The 19,539-nt window shown below is 46.9% G+C and overlaps 1 protein-coding gene and 1 long non-coding RNA gene across 2 annotated transcripts; one reads left to right on the top strand and one right to left on the bottom strand.

Moving 5' to 3' along the window:
* Positions 1 to 3,222: 3,222 nt before the first annotated feature.
* On the bottom strand, positions 3,223 to 18,945 carry LOC140903150 (uncharacterized). The gene is made up of 3 exons (XR_012156163.1): positions 18,703 to 18,945; positions 6,394 to 6,505; positions 3,223 to 3,957 (listed from the first exon to the last, which is right to left on the bottom strand). It is a non-coding gene; the product is annotated as an uncharacterized LOC140903150 (long non-coding RNA).
* On the top strand, positions 4,443 to 16,498 carry LOC140903149 (tetraspanin-33). Its single transcript, XM_073323995.2, has 8 exons — positions 4,443 to 5,044; positions 5,392 to 5,449; positions 7,151 to 7,275; positions 10,759 to 10,833; positions 11,369 to 11,464; positions 12,051 to 12,191; positions 12,857 to 13,018; positions 13,721 to 16,498. Exons 1-8 carry the CDS (start codon positions 4,988 to 4,990, stop codon positions 13,814 to 13,816), a joined length of 810 nt encoding a protein of 269 aa, XP_073180096.1. The 5' UTR covers positions 4,443 to 4,987; the 3' UTR covers positions 13,817 to 16,498.
* Positions 18,946 to 19,539: the final 594 nt, after the last annotated feature.

The following is a 19,539-nucleotide window of genomic DNA, read 5'->3' as shown; positions in this document are numbered from 1 at the left end:
CCACCCTCTGATACACCAGGATCTGGCAACTGTCAGAGTCAGGATACTAGACCACAGACTAGCCTGACCCAATATAGTATTTCCTATATTCCTTGCTGCAGTAAGAATTTTCCCTCCCTCAGCAGCCTGTTTTGGCCTTATACCAAAGCAGTAAGAAATTAGGAAATCCTGAAAGAAAAAAAGGTTTTTCCAAGATTCCCACAAAGTGTGTTTGTTTTAATACAAACTTATCTCATCTTTAGGGGAAATACAGAGCAATAACCAAGCAACTAAGGCAATTTGTCCTTAGCAGGCAAAGCAGAGACTGCTGATCTTCACACAGAGTTCAAACTTGCCTCTCTGAGGAGCTACTGACTTGCTCACCATGAGACTGATTTTGTCTCAGGTGTCTGTGGATACATCAGGCTGTAAAGCAGTAGGAATATACCACCAACCACCTGACTAGGATGGTGACAGTGATTGTGAAATGCGCAGGGAGATTAGAGAGGCTACAAAAACAGAAAACCCATTAATAATGGGCAATTTCAACTATCCCCATATTGACTGGTAACTGTCACCCCAGGGTGGCATGCAGAGGCAACATTTCTAGACACCATTAATGACTGCTTCTTGAAGCAGCTAGACCTGGAACCCACAAAGAGAAAGGAAATTCTTGATTTAGTCCAAAGTGGAGCAAAGGATCTGATCCCAAAGGTGAATGTAGATAAACCACACAGCAATAGTGACCAGAATATAATTAAATTTAACATTTGGGGCAGGGGGGAGAAGAGAAATACCAGAGAAACCCACCACAATAGCATTTAATTTAAAAAATTAGAACTACACAAAAGTGAGACAGCTAGTTAAAGGGAAATTAACAGGAACAGTTAGGGTGATATCCCTGCAAGCTCCATGGAAACTATTTTAAAACACCGTAACAGAGGCCCAAACTATATGTATACCTGTAATGTGTTCGCTCACTACTTGCAGTGCCTTTAGCTCTGCCAGGCATACACTCCTCCAGTGGCATCTTCCCTCATATTGTCTCTCTCCACAGCCCTGCTCGCTCCCAGACCTGCCATCTCCTCTTCCGGGCATGACCTTCCAGGCAGGTCACTAAGGTTCTGCCTTTCCAGGGAATTTTTCCAGACCTGCTTGCTAGCATCTCCAATACCCTTGCCACTCCCCAGTGGCTGGTAGGAGAACCCAGACCTGCCTTTGACACTGGGTTCCAGCCCAGGGACCATATAACAAGCAACTACAGCCCCTGTACAGTCCTATGCCTTGCTGCTGTTATTCCTGGGCTTCTTCCTACTTATTTAGCTTCTTCCTGCCCCAGGTTTGCCAGCCTCTAACTCCCTCCACCTAGAGAGTGGCTATTTTCCTGCGGTCTTTCCTAATTGCAGCCCTACCTCTCTGCAGCCAGCTACCTGGCTTTATACAGGGCCTGCCTGCTCCTGCACAGGTAAGCCTGATCCTCTAACCAGGGCATTCAATGTACTAGGTTAATTGGGCCATTCAGCCTCCATTAACCCCTTACATGCCTGTGTGGGGTGTAAACCCCATCACAATACCCCACATTTAAAAAAAAAAAAAAAGGACCAAAAAACTACCTTGGCTAAATGGAGGCGGTTAGAGACAAAAAGACATCCTTTAAAAATAGGAAGTCAGATCCTACAGAGGAAAACAGAGAGAAGCATAAACTCTGGCAACTCAAATGTAAAAGTGTGATCAGGCAGACCAAAAAAGAATATGAACAGCAAGTAGTAAAATACACAAAAACTAACAGCAAAAACATTTTTTAAGTACATCAGAAGCAGGAAGCCTGCCAAATGGACAATCAAGGTGCTAAAGGAGTACTCAAGGAAGACAAGGCTGTTATGGAGAAGCTAAATGAATTCTCTGTATCAGTCTTCACTGCAGAGGATGTGAAGGAGATTCCCAGACCTCAGCCATTTTTTTTAGGTGACAAATCTGAAGAACTGTCCCAGATTGAGGTGTCAGTAAAGGATGTTGTGGAACAGATTGGCAAATTAAACAGTAGTAAGTCACCAGGACTAGATGGTATTCACCCAAGAGTTCCGAAGGAACTCAAATATGAAATTGCAGAACTACTAACTGTGGTATGTAACCTACTGCTTAAATCAGCCTCTGGACCAGATGACTGGAGGGAAGCTAATGTACTGCCTATTTTTTAAAAAGGCTATAGAGGCAATCCTGGCAATTACAGGCTGGTTAGCCTAACTTCAATACCGGGCAAATTGGTTGAAACTATAGTAAAGAACAGAATTATCAGGCACATAGATGAACACAATAAGTTGGGGGAAGAGTCAACATGAATTTTGTAAAGGGAAATTATGCCTCACCAATCTATTCAAATTTTTTGACAGTGTCACCAAGCATGTGGACATAGACATATCCATGTAAATTACTGGGGTGGAGGTTCGCAAAAAGAAAAGGAGTACTTGTGGCACCTTAGAGACTAACCAATTTATTTGAGCATGAGCTTTCGTAAGGGGTGGAGGTTGTGTTACTGGGTGAGGTGAGCAAGGCCAAGAAATTGTGCCCCGGTTTTCATAATCTTTCTATGGGACTTATCCTATCTCTATGGCTGTACCAAATTCATGTCCATGAAAAATGTGTCACGGACCATGAAATCTGGTCTCCCCCATGAAATCTGGTCTTTTGTGTACTTTTACCCTATACTATAGAGATTTCATGGGGAAAATCAGTGTTTCTCAAACAGAAGGTCCTGACCCAAAAAAGCGGTGCGGGGGGTTGCAAGATTATTGTGGGGGTGGGGGGGCATTGTATTGCCACCTTTATTTTTGTGCTGTCTTCAGAGCTATGTGGCTGGAGAGCAGTGGCTGCTGGCCAGGTGCCCAGCTCTGAAGGTAGCACCCTGCCAGGAGCAGCGCAGAAGTAAGGATGGCAATACCATCCTATGCCACCCTTGCTTCGGTCTTGCTGCCTTCAGAGCTAGGCAGCTAGAGAGTGGCGGCTGCTGGCAGATGGCCCTGCTCTGAAGGCAGCAGCGCAGAACTAAGGGTGGCAATACCATACCGTGCCACCCTTACTTCTGCACTGCTGTTGGCGGTGGTGTTCAGAGCTGGGCTCCCGGCCAGCAGCTGCTGCTCTGTGGCTGCTCAGCTCTGAAGGCAGCGCGGCCACCAGCAGCAGCGCAGAAGTAAGGGTGGCAGTACCGAGACCCGCCCCTACAAAAATCTTACAACACTCCCCACAACACCCTTTTGGGTCAGGACCCCTAAAATTGCAACATCATGACATTTCAGATTTAAATATATGAAATTTATGATTTTTAAAAGTCCATTTTCAAAATGGACCGTGAATTTGGTATGCCCTACCTATCTCCTTGTGAAACCGCTGAGCAGACTCTGCTCGTTCCACCTCACAGCCTCTCTCTCTCACATACACTCTCCCTGGTTCAGACTTCTACAAAACAGCCCAGTTTGGGGTTCTTAAGGAGGACAATTAAGATCAAACAAACTTCACAGCCCTGGAGTGCAGAGACATCTGCTCTGTCAGCCTCTTCTAGAGCTCATCTCCCTGGAACCTTTGAGGCAGGCTTGGGATGCCCAATACATCTGCAAATGGCTTCTCAGGAATACTAAGATTGCCCCCAGCCCTGAGCCTGCTCCAGCACCACGGACGGCTTCAGGCACCAGTGAAGGAAGCAGGTGCCTGGGGCAGTCAACAGAAGGGGCGGCACTCCGTCAGGGCGGCACGTCCGGGTCTTCGGCGGCAATTCAGTAGCGGGCCCTGCAGTCCCTCTCTTCCTCTTCGGTGGCACTTTGGCGGCAGCTCAACCAGGCTTGGTTTGGTTTTTTTTCCTTTGCCACTTGGGGCGGCAAAAAAAGCTGGAGCCGGCCCTGTCCAGCACCTAGCTGCTCTCTTCCCTCCATGAGCCGAGAGCTCAGGAGCCCCTGGATGACCCAATTCAGCAGCAGAATGATGAGCCTAAGGAATGGAGACCAGGAATAAGTGAAGGTTCCAGGAGTGAAAGTAACTTAAAGGATGTACTGGTACGCCAGAGTCCTGAGCAGGGGCGGGGCCTCGCCCAGAAGGGGGCGGGGCCTCGCCCAGAAGGGGGCGGGGCCTTTACATCAAGATTTAAAGAGCCAGGGGCTCCAGCTGCAGTAGAGGCAGCTGGGAGCCCCAGCCCTTTAAATCACCGCCGGAGCTACTAGCTGCTGAGGCAGCTGGGAGCCCCGAGGGCCATTTAAAGGGCCCAGGGCTCTGCTGCAGTAGCGGCGGCTGGGAGCCCTGGGCCCTTTAAATCACTGCCAGTGCCCCGCCACCGCTACCCCAGGGCTCCGGCAGGGATTTAAAGGGCTCAGTGAGAGGAACCCCACTCTGGCACCTTTCACTGTGTTTACTTTAAAGGCTGTTTTTAAAAAAAAATTAATTGTAGGAGTCTCTCTTTTTTCATGTGGGGGTGAAGGGTGAGTTCTCATAGGGTTCCCATTCCAAGTGCCTCTCTCCTCATTCCAGTTGCCAAGCACTCTTCCTTCTCAGTGAGCCCTACCCAAGGAATGAGGGGCTGGGACTCCAGCTCCTAGGAACCTGCCTCTCTGATGCATAGAATCTAGTCTGCGCCTGTTTCTTCCTGTCTCCTCTGACATCTCTCTTCAAATGGCTTCTCTTCCTCCTATTCTCAATAACCTGAATGGAAGAATGCTGCCCCACCTCACTGCTGGGTTTCTCCTTGCCTTGGCCTCCTCTTCTTCCAGTGTTTTCTGAGGTCTTCATTTCAGGAGTTTATTTTGCCTAGTCAGCCTGTCCTACTGCAGCTGCAAGAGAGCTGAAAACAGGCAAGTGACTTACACTAGGAAACACGTGGCAAACCTGACTGTACATGTCAGTCTTTTCCCTTTGTGCCCGTAATGCTCCCTAGAGCACATGACCCAGGCATCAAGAATCAGCAGAGAAACAGACTCCACATCTGGGAGAGTGGTGTGCTGGCATCAGAGACTCCAGGACACGAACCATGAGAACAAAACAGCTCATCAAATACACTTTGTTTGTCTCCTGTTACCTTTTCTGGGTGAGTCTGAGCAGGGATGGGGCTGCCAGGCCCAGGGTGTGGCTGACACTGGATGGGCAGCAAGATCACTGCATGCAGGGAAACCCACTTTCAAAGTCGTCCCAGTGAAGAGTCACTCTGGCCAGTTGTGATATTAGGGCCCTGTGGTGAGGATGTCAGGGTGCAGGTCCCTTGTAAATTGCTAATCTGCCTTTTGGTATCCCTTCATCTGGGCTCCCCTGGGACAGGCTGAGAGACCTGCTTCTCTTCTCTGGCTGGGCAAATATCTCCTGCTCCCAGGCTTAGATGCTGTTGGGGATTTTTCCTCTTGCAAAATGATGAGTTTGTCTCTGATTCTTCCTCCCTAGGTGGCCAGTGGGCTCATGGTGGCAGTTGGTATTTATGCCAAACTCTCTAAGGAAGCAAGTAAGTACCATTTCCTGTCCCTCCCTGAGTTACTGTCACAGGGTGGCTATCCTGCTCCTAAAATAGAAGGGGTTTAAAGCAGTTCTGGAGAGGACTGTGGCTGGGGATGGCTGATTGGGGAAGCAGCCACAGCTGGGCCATGCCCCAATCAGGCCCCCAGCTGGCCTGTATAAAAAGGCTGTGAGCCAAATACCCAAGGAGTCTCTCCCTAGGCTAGGAGAGTGCGCGGCGCGGCGCGCTCCAGGCTGGCAACTCCCCAGGCTGTAGGGCCTGGCTCAAGGCCCATAGAGGTACTGGAAGGCAACAGGTCTGAACCCCCTTGCCTATGATGAGTGGCCTTTACACTGCAGTCTGCCCCAGGGAGTGGGGGCTTGGTGATGACTGGCAGTAGCCCAGACTGAGGCAAGGTGGGGATAGTGGGTTGGGGGTTCCACAGGAAGGGGAGACCCAGAGTAGAGTTTGGGGGTGCTGCCAGGGGGCAGAACCCAGAGAAAGGGGCACTGGGGTCTGTGAGGGACATGGGGGCCAGAGCTGTGTGGATCACTAGCCTGCAGAGGGTGCTCTGTGCTGGATAGAGCTAATTCCCCAATGACCAACAGGAGGCGCTGCAGGGGTGAGTCCACTCCTTTACAGGTTTCAGAGTAGCAGCCATGTTAGTCTGTATTTGCAAAAAGAAAAGGAGGACTTGTGGCACCTTAGACTAACAAATTTATTTGAATATAATCTTTTTGTGAGCTACCGCTCAAATACACTGCATTTTTCACTGAATGCATCTGTGGAAGTGAGCTGTAGCTCACAAAAGATTATACTCAAATAAATTTGTTAATCTCTAAGGTGCCACAAGTACTCCTTTTTGCTCCTTTACAGTTTCCAAACTGGAGTTTAGATAAAGCTAACAAAGTGACTGCAGGGTAATTGTGTAGTCATTGCTCTCTTCCCAGTACCGTGTGGAGATGAGCTCCATGGCCCATTTCTGATTGGCAGTTTTCAAATCACCCTCCACCATGGTTCCTGTATGTCACTCCTGCAGGGTGTTGCCCAATCCTTTTGATGGATCTACAAGGGTGAGAAGGATTATTAATAACCATGTACGTTTGTCATGCCCAAAGACTGCTGAGTGTTCAGCAATAATCACTAAACAAATTAAAAATGGATCAAATAAGGCGGTACAGCCTAATGAATGCCTGAGAACTCTGGAAAGTAAACTCAGGAGGGAGCTCAGCTCCTTCCACCAATGCCATGAACCTAAGGCTTTGTTGCCTTGCCCAGTTTCAAGGCTGGGGAATAAACCTCCAAGCACAAATTCCCCCTCCCTTCAATGTGCCATTTGTATTTGCTGAGCACTAGCTATGTGCTTGGTCCTGTACAGACCATAGAGACACACATGGCATCTGCCTGGAAGGGTTTACAGTCCAAGGTGACAAATGTGTTCATCAATTAAACATGCGGACCCAGGCCACCTTGTAGTGCAGAACTTTGTTTGGTGAGTATTTTGTAATCCCAATTGATGAGTGCGGGAAGGAAATGTGTTTCAAGGGGAGGGTTGGGGATTGCCCTGGAAGGCTAGTATGTGGAACTTGTCCAGCTCCATGTTTTTCTGTGAGCTCTGCATCCATTCTTGATACTCCGAAGGGAAGAGGAAGGAGCATGATTTGGCTTGCACTAAGTTCTTACTTTGCCTTGTTTTTCAATCTCTGCCAGGTGCTGTGGATTCGCTCCTCACTGATCCCTCGCTGATCTTGCTCACAGTGGGGATCCTAATGTTTGGCATCACCTTTGTGGGGTGTACAGGAGCCTTGCGTGACCTGCCTGTGCTGCTGAAAATTGTAAGGCGAGGCTAGTGGGATGATTTCTTCTACCTGAAAGGGATCCCTATGCCTTGGGCTGCCCTTACTAGGCAACTTCCCGCCTAAAGAGACTGCCTCAAAGAGTGGAGTGTGAACCTGCTCCACCTGCATTAGGAGATCAATTTTTGTCAGTCTCTTAAGTGGATGCTGAAGGGGAGCACTGGCAGTACTAGCATGTTACTGAGCTAGTGGGAAAATAGCTCCCCAACTGCCTGAACAGCAAGGAGAGAGAAAAAAAAACAGTGAATTCCTGACCACACTAAAGCCATCTTTCAGAGTAGCAGCCGTGTTAGTCTGTATTCGCAAAAAGAAAAGGAGTACTAGTGGCACCTTAGAGACTAACCAATTTATTTGAGCATAAGCTTTCGTGAGCTACAGTTCACTTCATCGGATGCAGTGAGCTGTAGCTCACGAAAGCTTATGCTCAAATAAATTGGTTAGTCTCTAAGGTGCCACTGGTACTCTGTTTCTTTTTACTAAAGCCATCGTGACTCATAACTTCTGCTCCCCACCTGTCCCTTTGGTTGCACATCCAAGCAAAAAGATCTGGTGGCTTGTGCCAGTTGTCACCTTTTTAATGTGGCCTGTTTTTCACATTTGCACCAACATTTTGCCATTTACACTATTTGTCCCAAGTCGAAGGGTTGTTTATAATATTTGCCCATCAGAATCCACAGTTGTTGCCTTTATGGGAATTTTGCAGAGACTTTGCAAATGTAACATTCCTCCAGGTGTTATGAGGTTATCTTGGGGATAATTTCATTGTGGAGTATCTTGAGGCACAGACATGCTACAGCAGTGCAATGCAAGAAAGTGTGTATGATATGTTTGGAGACTGCATGTTTCTTCTAGCTAATGAAATCCAATGTGGCTGGAAGAGGTTTAGGGTGTGTTCTTTTCATTTGCAAATAACAGAAATTCCCTCTTGACAGGATTTAACATGTCCCAGTAATACAAAAGGAAAGGTTCCTTCTCAGGTGTCAACTAATGTTTATCACTATTGCTGGGTAAATACTGGCCCCCTCCAAACAATGTCTTGGAATATGGGCTTCAATTTTAAAATACACTTGCTTTGATGTCCTTGTGCGTTTCTGAGCTGACCTTCTGAGCCCTCAAGTTGCACTCAGCAACATTTGGGTGAACAAATTTCAGAATGGCCTGTGTAAAAATCTGTGTAGGAAGAGCGCTCCATAGGAGTTATATTTATGCAATTGGAGAACAGAAACAATCCCATCTGCCTTATGTGACCCCCTCAACTGAATTTTGAGTGCTGGGAATCAAATGCGTGGACTCAACATGATAAATCTACGGAGTAAAAAAAAATTTTCACAACTTGTCAAATAAACATGAGGAAATTGCTGACTGCAGCAAAAACTCACCAAAGAAATTGTTTGCTAACTCAAAGAATTCATTTCCCCGTGCTGGTTCCTGTGCCGGAGACTTAACCATGCTAATGAAAAGATGGCATTTAAACTAGACTGGACAAAATACTAGAGACTAGACTGTAGGGAACAACAACCAGCCCCAGCGATGGGCTAACAACACTTGGCAAATACCTAGCACTTTGCAACTTCAAAGCACAGCCAGGAGGTGAGTGTTATTAGCTGACCTCATAGGTCTTTTCCATCCCTAATTGTTGAGATTCCATGACGGACACTCAGACAAGGCTCCTTCCAAGCAGCTAACATGGATTTATGGCTCATTACAACAATCTAACCTAAAAAAACTAATCTTTTGTCCTATGACAGCAAAGGTGTTAACTGCCCACTTCACCTTGAATGACTTCTTTCATGCATCCGATGAAGTGAGCTGTAGCTCACAAAAGCTTATGCTCAAATAAATTGGTTAGTCGCCAAGGTGCCACAAGTACTCCTTTTCTTTTTGTGAATGCAGACTAACACGGCTGCTACTCTGAAACCTCTTACAACATGTAATTCCTTATGCTAAACAACCTGTTCCACCTTGTATTTAGCTGTGACACTCTGAGTACATTTCCCAGTCATGAAGAAGAGCTCTGTGTAAGCTCAAACTCGTCCCTTTCACCAGTAGAAGTTGGTCCAATAAAAGATATTACCTCACCCACCTTGTTGGGACCAACACAGCTACAACATTACAAAAAGCAGCTAATAGGGCAGTCACAATGGCAGCAAGGTCAGGGTATGTCTCCCAGCCTAGGTTGACAGATCTGGGTGAAAAAAGAAAAGGAGGACTTCTGGCACCTTAGAAACTAACCAATTTACTTTTTGCGAATACAGACTAACACGGCTGTTACTCTGAAACCAATTTATTTGAGCATAAGCTTTCGTGAGCTACAGCTGACGAAAGCTTATGCTCAAATAAATTGGTTAGTCTCTAAGGTGCCACAAGTACTCCTTTTCTTTTTGCGGATACAGACTAACATGGCTGCTACTCTGAGATCCGGGTGAGCAGAGCTTGCACTGGAGGCCGAGCAACTTCAAAGTGCTGTCTCTAACACGATCTTTAAAACACGAGTGCAAGCCCCATTAGCCCTAATCTGGGCTGGGAGGCTTGCTCCAAAATGCTGATCTGACTGTGGAGTCAGTGCCTGTCCCATTAGCACAGGCAATCTCAGCTCCATCACCAGAGGCAGTGGGCCATTCTTGTCTGAAACATTCTAATCATTTCCTTCTATCCTCACATGCAAATGAAGCATGGAGGCTTGTGGGAAAACCAGCCAGGGGGAAATTCTGTTCTCGGCCATGCTATATTCCTCAACTGGGACTTGTAGGCAGGGGACTTGACGCTCCAGGACATTCGGGTAGTGATATTTACCAGCAGTACTACTATTAAGCCATGATGGGGAACCCTGCCTTGTAATAACACTGGTACCCAGGTGGTTGCCTGGAAGTTCTCGCATTCAGCCCTCCTGCTGCAAGGAGGGCTGGGACCTGGTACAACAACAGCAGTGTAGTGCAGGGAGGAGACAGCCTTCTATGCATAAATAATCAGGCCTGGTCTCTCCAAGGGGCTGGTCACTTAAATTATTCCCCTGCTCAGCCAGGTCTTGGGCTTGTCCCCTGTGCTCTCTGCAGTGTTTCAGCTGCTGTGTCCTCTTGTAGAATCTGGAACTAGATTTTCCAAGCCTTCCTGTACAGGGTGCATCTCTGGAGTTTCCAGGGATTGTCTTGTGTGTAACAGGTCCTAAGCAGGCCCCAGTGCCTTGGGGGCCCCCAAGATAAGGTATTACTGAATGGGAAATGCTGATTTATTGCACCTGACAGCTGACTTCCTCTGGACTGTTGGAGGTGGAGGCTGGTATCATTGGTGTTCTGGGCATTGGTATTAACACACATACACAGCAGGGTGAATGTACATGACACGTCATAGACACGGCCCCAGCCCCACAGAGCTCTTGCTCTAAGGGCTCTTGCATCGATGCTGGCAGGGGGGAACTGGTTGCTCTAAACTTTGTTCTGATGATCTCACCCCTTCATTTTTCAGTTTGCTTGGATTTTACTGATCAGTCTCATTCTCCAGATCGTGGCTGCTGTCCTGGGATTTCTCTTCTCTGGCATGGTAACTGCACAGTTAACTCCAGAGCTGGCTGACACTTTGCTGAATTAGACAGTTGAATTTGGCAGCATAGTTGCATGAGCACAGATCTAGAAGTCAGCAGCACCCTATGTAGCCTTGGGCAAGTCTCTTCCCCTCCCTGCCTCAGTTTCCCCTCTGGAAGATGGGAACATTAATACTTCCTCTACCTACCTGACTGTGAGGTTGTCAAGATTAATCAGTTAACATCTGAATGCATACTGTAGTGTGCTATATAAATGCAGAGTATTTATACTCTGGCTGCCAACAGAAATGCAGGTCAACCTTCTTCATCTGCATTTTTTGGGAGGTGAACAGGGAAAATGGCAGCCACTTGGGTTTAACTTGCATTTGTCCGTGTGACAGGCTCAGGTCAGGGGTACCTCGGAGTCAGAGGCCAGATGCCACAGAGACAAGTCTTGGGCCCAAAGTGCAGGAAATGGAAAACAAGGGGAGCTTCTGCAAGTCAATGAATCTGCCTGGTAGATGCTGACAACTGCACTGTCTCTGTGTGTTGCAGGTGTTGGAGAAAGCAGCATTTCTGATGGGAAAAGCTATCTCTGGTTATAGGAATGACCTAGATTTACAGAACCTTATTGATTATATACAGAAAAAGGTAATTTAATAACACCTCTCAGATTTGTATCATGCTTTGCTGTTTAACTATTTCAGTGAAGGCAAATGGCTAAACAGACCCTGTCTCAGATCCTCAGTCAGTGCTGGGATCTCAGTGCCAGCCTTAGATCCTCACATACACATGGAGCCTAAAGCCAGGTCCCTGAGAGCCAGCTTCTCATTGTCTTGCCAGTGTTCAAGTCAGTGTTTCCTCCACTCCTCACATCACAGAAAGGAGCATGGTCTCCACTTATTTTTTGTGTCCATGGCAGCAGCTGTGACTTTCACCAGGGCAGATGGGAACAGGGCCAATTTAGGGAAACTCCCCATTTTTGCTCCCTGTTTGCACCACAAAACACAGTTGCTTCTCCCTCCCCAGTTGGATTGCTAAAGTCCCCTGAAAGCCTCAGGGTCTACCTGTGAATACCCATTAGAGAGATAAGAGAGAGATGGTTGTCACCCGTGTTTCAGAGTCACTTATCTCAGAGCTATTCTCAGAAATTCTGTCTGTACAGCCCCATGCACACTTGGGCTCTGTGTAAACAAGCAGCTACCCCAAGGTCCTCCTTTCTGTTTCACTCTCTCAGTTCGAGTGCTGTGGGGTGCATTCCTACAAGGACTGGTCTCAGAATATTTACTTTGAGTGCCAAGACTCTAACCCCAGTCTGGAACGCTGTGCTGTGCCTTTCTCCTGCTGCATCCAGAAGGATAAAAAGGCAGCCATTACTGTAAGTCAAATCTGGCCACATTTTTATGGTTAAAATTTTTTTCTTGAGGTTTCTATTTTAAAAAATCTCCATTGCAGCACGTGGTTGGGAACTAAGGGCACACATTAAAATAAAGCCAAAGAGATCAAGTAGGAAAGTATCAGAGGTACTTTGCATTTATATAACGTTTCATGTCAGGATCTCAATGCAGTTTGCAAGGTCAGGTCAGTATCGTTATCCGCTCTGGGTTAAGGAAACTGAGACACAGAAAGGCAATGTGAATTTACTTAGAATATACAGTGAGTCTATGGAAGAGACGCAAACAGAACCCACATCTCCCAATTCCAAATCCCCTATTCTAACCACTTAACATGGTGCCTGTTTGTAACATAGCTGGCTAGATCACTAAGAACAAAGCAGCGTTCTGTTCTGGTTCTTTGATTGGGCCCATCACTATGTATCAGGATCATAGGACTGGAAGGGACCTCGAGAGGCCATCTAGTCCAGTCCCCTGCACTCATGGCAGGACTAAGTATTAGCTAGACCATCCTTGATAGATGTTTGTATCAGGACACCTGTCCCCTCCTTCTCCTCTCAGGATCAGGCATGCAGTGACTACTTCGGGGGGAAAGAACAGATCCTGTTCCTCACTCACTAAACTCTTGCTGACTCTTCTCTCCCTGCAGAGTGTTCTCAACAGCATGTGTGGCTATGGGACCCAGAACCTGAGATCATGGAAAGCAGAAAGTCTGATATACACTGAGGGCTGCTTGGAAAAGATTGTTGGCTGGGGGCAGAGAAACCTGCTGCTTGTTGCAGGGCTAGCAATAGGACTGTTTTTCTTGGAGGTAACTGAGGCTGTAACAGCGTTAAGACTATGTCTGTACTAGAAAAGTGCATCAGTTTAATTAAATCCATTAAAAACTAATTGAGTAAACCAGTGCAAACTCTCAAGAGTAATGCACTTAAACTGATTTAAGCTAAATTAACATAAGCAAAGGTTAAGCTGGTAACTTACAAATGCAAGCTAAACTAATATCACGCATGTTGATGCAACCTACCTGTATGTATAGAAGTGCATCTATATTAAGAGTTTGCATTGATTTAAATTGATTTTGAAATAAATGTGGTTAAACCATTGCATTTTTCTAGCATAAACAAAGCCAAGAATCTGCTTGGCTAGCTCTGCTTGGCTAGCCCTGTGAATGATAACCACACCCTTCCGGCCAAAGTTTTCAATCTTGGGTGGCTAATGTTAACACCTAAATCCATAGTCAGATATACAGTACTAATAATATAGTGACATATGAACAATAATGCTTAGGCACCTAAACAAGTAGCCTGATTTTCACAGGTGCTTAACTCCTGCAGCAACCATGAAAGTCAGTGGGGGACACAGTTCTTGGCACCAGAACCTTGGGTTTTGTCTAGAGGGTAAATTACAGGATTTTGTTGTCCCTTCCCTGGCATTTCCCCTGCTTTAAGACCTCAGGGATGTTGCTTTCAGGTGTTAATGAATCCAGCCCTAGTGACTTCCTTTTCCCTTCCAGATTCTCGTGTTTTCCATGGCCGTGATGCTCATTTACCAGATCGACCTGATCATACAGAAACGGAAAAGCACAAGGAGGAGAGGCCCCGAGAAATAAGTCTGTTACTCCCATCAAGAGCCCTGCATGGTCTCTGTTGCCACTGGTGTGGGCTGCGGAGAAGGAACAAACTGAGATCTCAGACAAAACACTGTGAATACCCCAGAGGGTGCCAGGGCCCATGCCCCAGGTGAATAAACAGACAGTGGAAAGCATTTTCTGTGCATATGCTGCTTGGAAAGGGCCCTTGCTGCCTGGTGGGTCTCTCCCTCCTCCCCCCCTGTTTTATTACCATGGACATATTCACAAAACCAGATCTTTTTTTTCTGAGATTCCTGATGCTTATTCTCCATCTGTGGTCAGAGTCCTCTGGTTGCTTTAGCGATCACTTTGGAGGACAGGGTTACAATTGAAAAGAAAATGGACAAATTGGAGAATTGGTCGGAAATCAAGGTGAAAGTCAGTAAAGACAAGTGCAAAGTACTACACTTGGGAAGAAAAATGTCAAATGCATAACTACAAAATGGGGAATAACTGGTTAGGTGTTAGTGCTGCTGAAAAGGATCTGGGGGTTATAGCAAATCACAAATTGAACATGAGCCAACAATGTGATGCAGTTGCAAAAAATGCTAATATCATTTTGGGGTATTGTAATAGAGTCCCCAGAGGGCCAGCTGGGTAGCCCACCCAGTTTCCAGCCTTGCCTCCCTTCAGGAGGGCCTTTCAGTCCAGTTCCTAATCCTTGTATGGATGGGGCTTAGCTTTATCTCAGGCTCTTTAATGTTCTTGCCCTCTCCTTACTAGAGGGGGAGTGGGGTGGAAATGAGCCTTACACCCCTCCTGCAGCAAGGGCAGTTGGAAGGGGAGCCTGGTCCCTCCCATTCCACCAGGCTCTTACCCAGGGTCGTATGAGTGCCAACAATGTCAAGCACCCTGGAATGCCCTCCAATTTGCTCCTGGGTCACTTCCTACCATCCATCTCCCCACATGCCTCCAAGTCCTATATAAGATAACAAAAGAAAATGAAAAGACAACTAAACCTTCAACCCAAACTTGGCTCAGCAGGTAGTCTTATTCCTCACAGGGAGGCTGCTTTGGCACCCTTGTTCAGGAGTCCACAGGGTAGATCTGTCTTCCTCCCCAGCCTCCCTCTTCTGAACTAAGTTGCTCTCAAGTTTTAAGATGCCTCTCCAGTTAGAGCATGCTCTGCAGGTCTGGAGTGGTGGTGCTTCCTTTAACCCCTTCAGACCCAGTGTGGGCTTTGTACACTGCATCACAGGTACATTAACAGGAGTGTTGTTTGTAAGACACAGGAGGTAATTGTCCCATTCTATTCAGCACTGGTGAGGCCTCAGCTGGAGTACTGTGTCCAATTCTGGGTGCCGCACTGTAGGAAAGATGTGGATAAATTGGAGAAAGTCCACAGGAGAGCAACAAAAATAATAAAAGGTTTAATATATCTGACTTATGAGGAAAAGTTTTTAAAAATTGGGTATGTTTAGTCTTGAGAAAGATGGCAGAGGGGGATCTGATGACAGTCTTCTAATGTGTTAAGGGCTGTTATAAAGAGAATGGTGATCAACTGTTCTCCATGTCCACTGAAGGTAGGACAAGAAGAAATGGGCTTAATCTGCAGCCAGGGAGATATTAGGGAAAACTTTCTAACTATAAAGATAGTTAAGCTCTGGAGCAGGCTTCCAAGGGAAGTAGTGGAATCCCCGTCATTGCAGGTTTTTAAGAACAGGTTGGACAAATGCCCATCAGGGATGGGCTAGCTTTACCTGGTCCCCCCTCAGTTCAAGGAGCTGGACTAGAAGACCTCTCAAGGTCCTTTTCAGGTCTACATTTCTATGATTGTGATAGCACACATGGGGGGCTTTGATCACAGTGAGGCGATTAGCAATTGCTGCGGAGAAATTGTGAAGCTGTTTACAAGTACCAGTCTCTTGTAATAACTAATGGGGAATGTGCCAAAGGGATGGAATTGTTTCATAATAAAGATTTCCCCCATTTTCCATGAGGTGCCAGTTCTTTGGAGTTTTAAAGCCACAAAGTCCCTGTCATGGAGGCCACTGGCTAGTACAGTCCCTGGGGGATTTGTATCACAGGCTCTGTGTTCGGCTATATTTGCATGTACTGTAACTATTCAAGTTATTGCCAGGAATGCTTTCTTGAAGAGCTGAACCTTTAGGATTGTTGTGTTTTTTTTGCCATGGTGCTAAAGGGTCCAATCATGTTAAGAGCTGAGCACCCAGCTCCCATTCACTGAGCACTCCTGAGCTTATATGATCACAAACCCAAACTTTTTTTTGGGGGAGGGCGATGGAACCAAACACACTTTTGCACCTGAAAACTACCAGTGTCCTTCAGCAGCAATGGCAACTTTCCAGGCTCAAGAAAATTTGGGAGCCTCTATTGGGTGATGCTGCCACAGACTGAGAACTTTTAGCTGGCAATTGTTGGAAATATGACACATTTGCTTGGAGTGAAGGAGTCTGTTTGCTGCTAACTCCAGCTGGTGAGAATTTATTGGCAGGGCATTTTCCTTCTCACTGTACCTCATGTACTGTAGAAATGTGCAATTCGGAGTGATCCTGTGCAAGGCCAGTTCTCTCACAGTCTGACAAGTATGTGAACAAGCAAATTGCGTTTTGTACAGTGTAATCCAAACTGTAAGAATCATCTTGTGCCACTGGAGTCCAGCTGTCATATCACTTTCCAAAATAAAATCATTATTTTTTTCCTGGTCATTGTTGACACTGCGTGGTCAGTTAGTTCTTGCACAATATTACATTTTTCTTGTCAGCTTCCCCTGTGTGCTGCGTCTGTCCTCCCTGTAGTTTACCTGGAGCCACATCACAGACTTCAGAGGTCACTGTAGTAAATATTGTGTAAATATTGTAAACAGTGTAAATATTGACTGGGAATATTTTTAATTGAGGTGTTTTAGTAGGTCACCCTTTTACACTTTGACAAAAGACTACAGCAGACAGGGCTTGAGTGTATTCCCCCGTGTCGTCAAAACCTGCTCTGAGCAGGTGGAAAGAAGGCCTGTGCCCTGTCTGGATTCATGCTAATACTGTTGCTAGCGATGGTACCGCTGCCCACTGCTGGAATATGGCTACAAGAATTTCTAGCATAAACAAGGCCACTGAGCGAAAGGGTCTCAAGTGTGCATCCCTGACTAAGAGCACACTGGAGTCTGGCACTTTTAGAGCACCCCGGGGATTCGCCCAAGTGACAAACACTGGTTGCTGTAGAGATGGATGCCCTCCTGGGATGCAGCCAAGCCCCTGTGTTGCAAGGAGACAGTGTTTCACAGCTATCAGTGCAGACTCAGAGCTCTAGGTTTTCCTAATTTTTCTATTTGAACAGCTGAGGCTTTTACTGGGTCCTGTTTAAATGTGAAGGAACAAAGCCCCACAATGGTCTGTTCTCTGGGATGATATAGGAAGTCTTGAGGGGGCAGTTTCCAAGTGTGCTTAATTGCTCACTAGTGCCACATGCTGGGTCTCATTCCTGACACTTGTTTGAATAAAGAAAAGGAGGACTTGTGGCACCTCAGAGACTAACAAATTTATTTGAGCGTAAGCTTTCGTGAGCTACAGCTCACTTCATCGGATGCATTCAGCCTTGTTTGAATAGATTATTCTGTAAAGCACAGAGTCCTCCACGGGAGAAGTCAGCAAGTGAAGACACCAGCATGAGTCTCAGCTGCCTCAGCCCGGACACATGCCAGGAACTTCTCCAGGGTAAGATGGTCCCTTTGCCCTTCCAGCCATCCAGTGTCGTCCGAATCTTCATCAGCTCAGCCTCCTCAGGTAAATAAGCTGCGAAGTGCTGAAGATGCCAAATGCTTTTGGAAGTCTGAATGCAGATCTTGTGCTTTACACCAGAAGGGATGAGGGTAGTGGGTTGCACTGTGCTGCAACATGGCCAGGCTGCTTGACTCAGGAGAGAATCATGTCCTCCCTGGGAGTTGCAGCTCCATATCAAAGGGTGAAGGTGGCTGCAGTCTGCTGCATTTTATTCAAAGTAAGGTGCGTGCTGTACTTGTCACCACCATCCCCTCTGCATATAGATATGTCCAAGAGAGCAGGATTCTGGCACTAATGGCATTGCCGGTGCAGAAAGGGTCAGTCTGCAGCACACTGTACTGTGCAAGGGGCCAAGGAGAAGAGATGCTGGCTGGTGCACAAGGCTCCCTTTCAAGTGGCTTTAGGGAGGCTGGGTGCAATGGGTCCCCTGAATTTCGTTCTTCCATTGTAGTGTGGAGAAAAATACATGGAACAGCATGTGTGTGTATGTGCTTGTGTGTGAGAGCATGGATGGGAGTGTGCACGCTTGAGCATGTGAAGAGTGGGGTATGCATGAATGTACATGTCTGTGTGTGTGAGGGGAAGGGCTGTGCACGTGCAGGGCATTGTGTGGGGTAAGGGGTATATATGTGGCTGTGAGTGTTCTTATCTTTCTCCTATTTGCTCTTTGGTTTTCTTTGTCCCAGCCCTGGTAGAGCTCTCTCAGTTAGACCTCATCAGGCTGCTGTGTTTGGATCCCAAGATGCTATACCTGTGTGCTCTTAACCTTCCCTTGGTCAAAGTAGGCTGCAGCACTGTCTCTTTATTTGGCTGCTTGGTACATGTCCTGGGCACAGGCTTTTGTCTGTTACCCCTTCACAAAAATGGGACTTGATGGCCCAGCTGTCCTAGGCCCACAGGACCAGAGCTCACTTCCCAAATTCTCCAGTACCTTCTGCACAACCTTTTCCAGGTTCCAACTTGTAGGCACTCCCCTTTACAGTTCACCTGCCCAGGGACACATGATAGTGGAAACAGAAAGACACCCAGGCTTTGCAAAGGCTTCAAAAACCAATCACTTCTTTTTTAGCTAGCTCAAGAAATACACAGATCTAGACAAAACAATCACACCTGGACACATTTCCTTACCTCATTTCCTCACCACTCTTGAGCATTCTTTGTGCTTAGGTCTGAGGTCTTTAAGGAGTCCAGAGTCTCCTCTCCTGTGCACAGCTTCTCCTCTGACACATGGAATCTCTCTTTCCTCTGCATCCAGTTTCCCCCCTCCTTAGTTGGTCCTGCAGTTAAAAACAACACCTCAGCTATGAAAGCATGCCCCCATGTGCCTCTCTCCTGCCCAAGCTTCCCTTGTTCTGTGAGTCCCCACTCTCAAGATCCCTGGTTTTTAAGACACAGCACTAGTAACTGGCCTTTTTGTTCTCCTGGTTTGGGATTTTCCACTCTCCAGAACCCCTGCAGAGAAGTTGGAGAAAATTGGTTTAACATAGGCCATGGTATTGTCCTAGTGCTCCCCTTTGAATGGGAGCCATCAAGGTTTAACGACCCTACATTGTCCCTGGTTTTGGAGATATGCAGCACAGCCCCTGACAGTAGATGGCTGACTCCACATACATCTATTGTTTGGTCTCTGCCAAATTCAGTCATGATAAATACGTCACGGACAGTGAAATCTGGTCTTTTGTGTGCTTTTACCCTATACTATATAGATTTCATGGGCGAGACCAGCATTTCTTAAATTGGGGGGTTCTGACCCAAAAGGGAATTGCAGGGGGGGTCGCAAGGCTATTTTAGGAGGGGGTGCGGTATTGCCACGCTTACTTCTGTGCTGCCATCAGCGCTGGGTGGCTGGAGAGCAGTGGCTGGTTGCTGGAGAGTGGCAGCGGGTGGGCTGAGTGCCCAGCTCTGAAGGCGGTGCCTCTCCAGCAGCAGCGCAGAAGTAAGGGTGGCAATACTGCACCCATCATT

Source organism: Lepidochelys kempii, chromosome 25 (assembly GCF_965140285.1).
Source record: "Lepidochelys kempii isolate rLepKem1 chromosome 25, rLepKem1.hap1, whole genome shotgun sequence".
NCBI lineage: Eukaryota > Metazoa > Chordata > Testudines > Cheloniidae > Lepidochelys > Lepidochelys kempii.
Note: the sequence above shows the minus strand (reverse complement) of the source record. Positions and strands in the feature narration are given on the sequence as shown.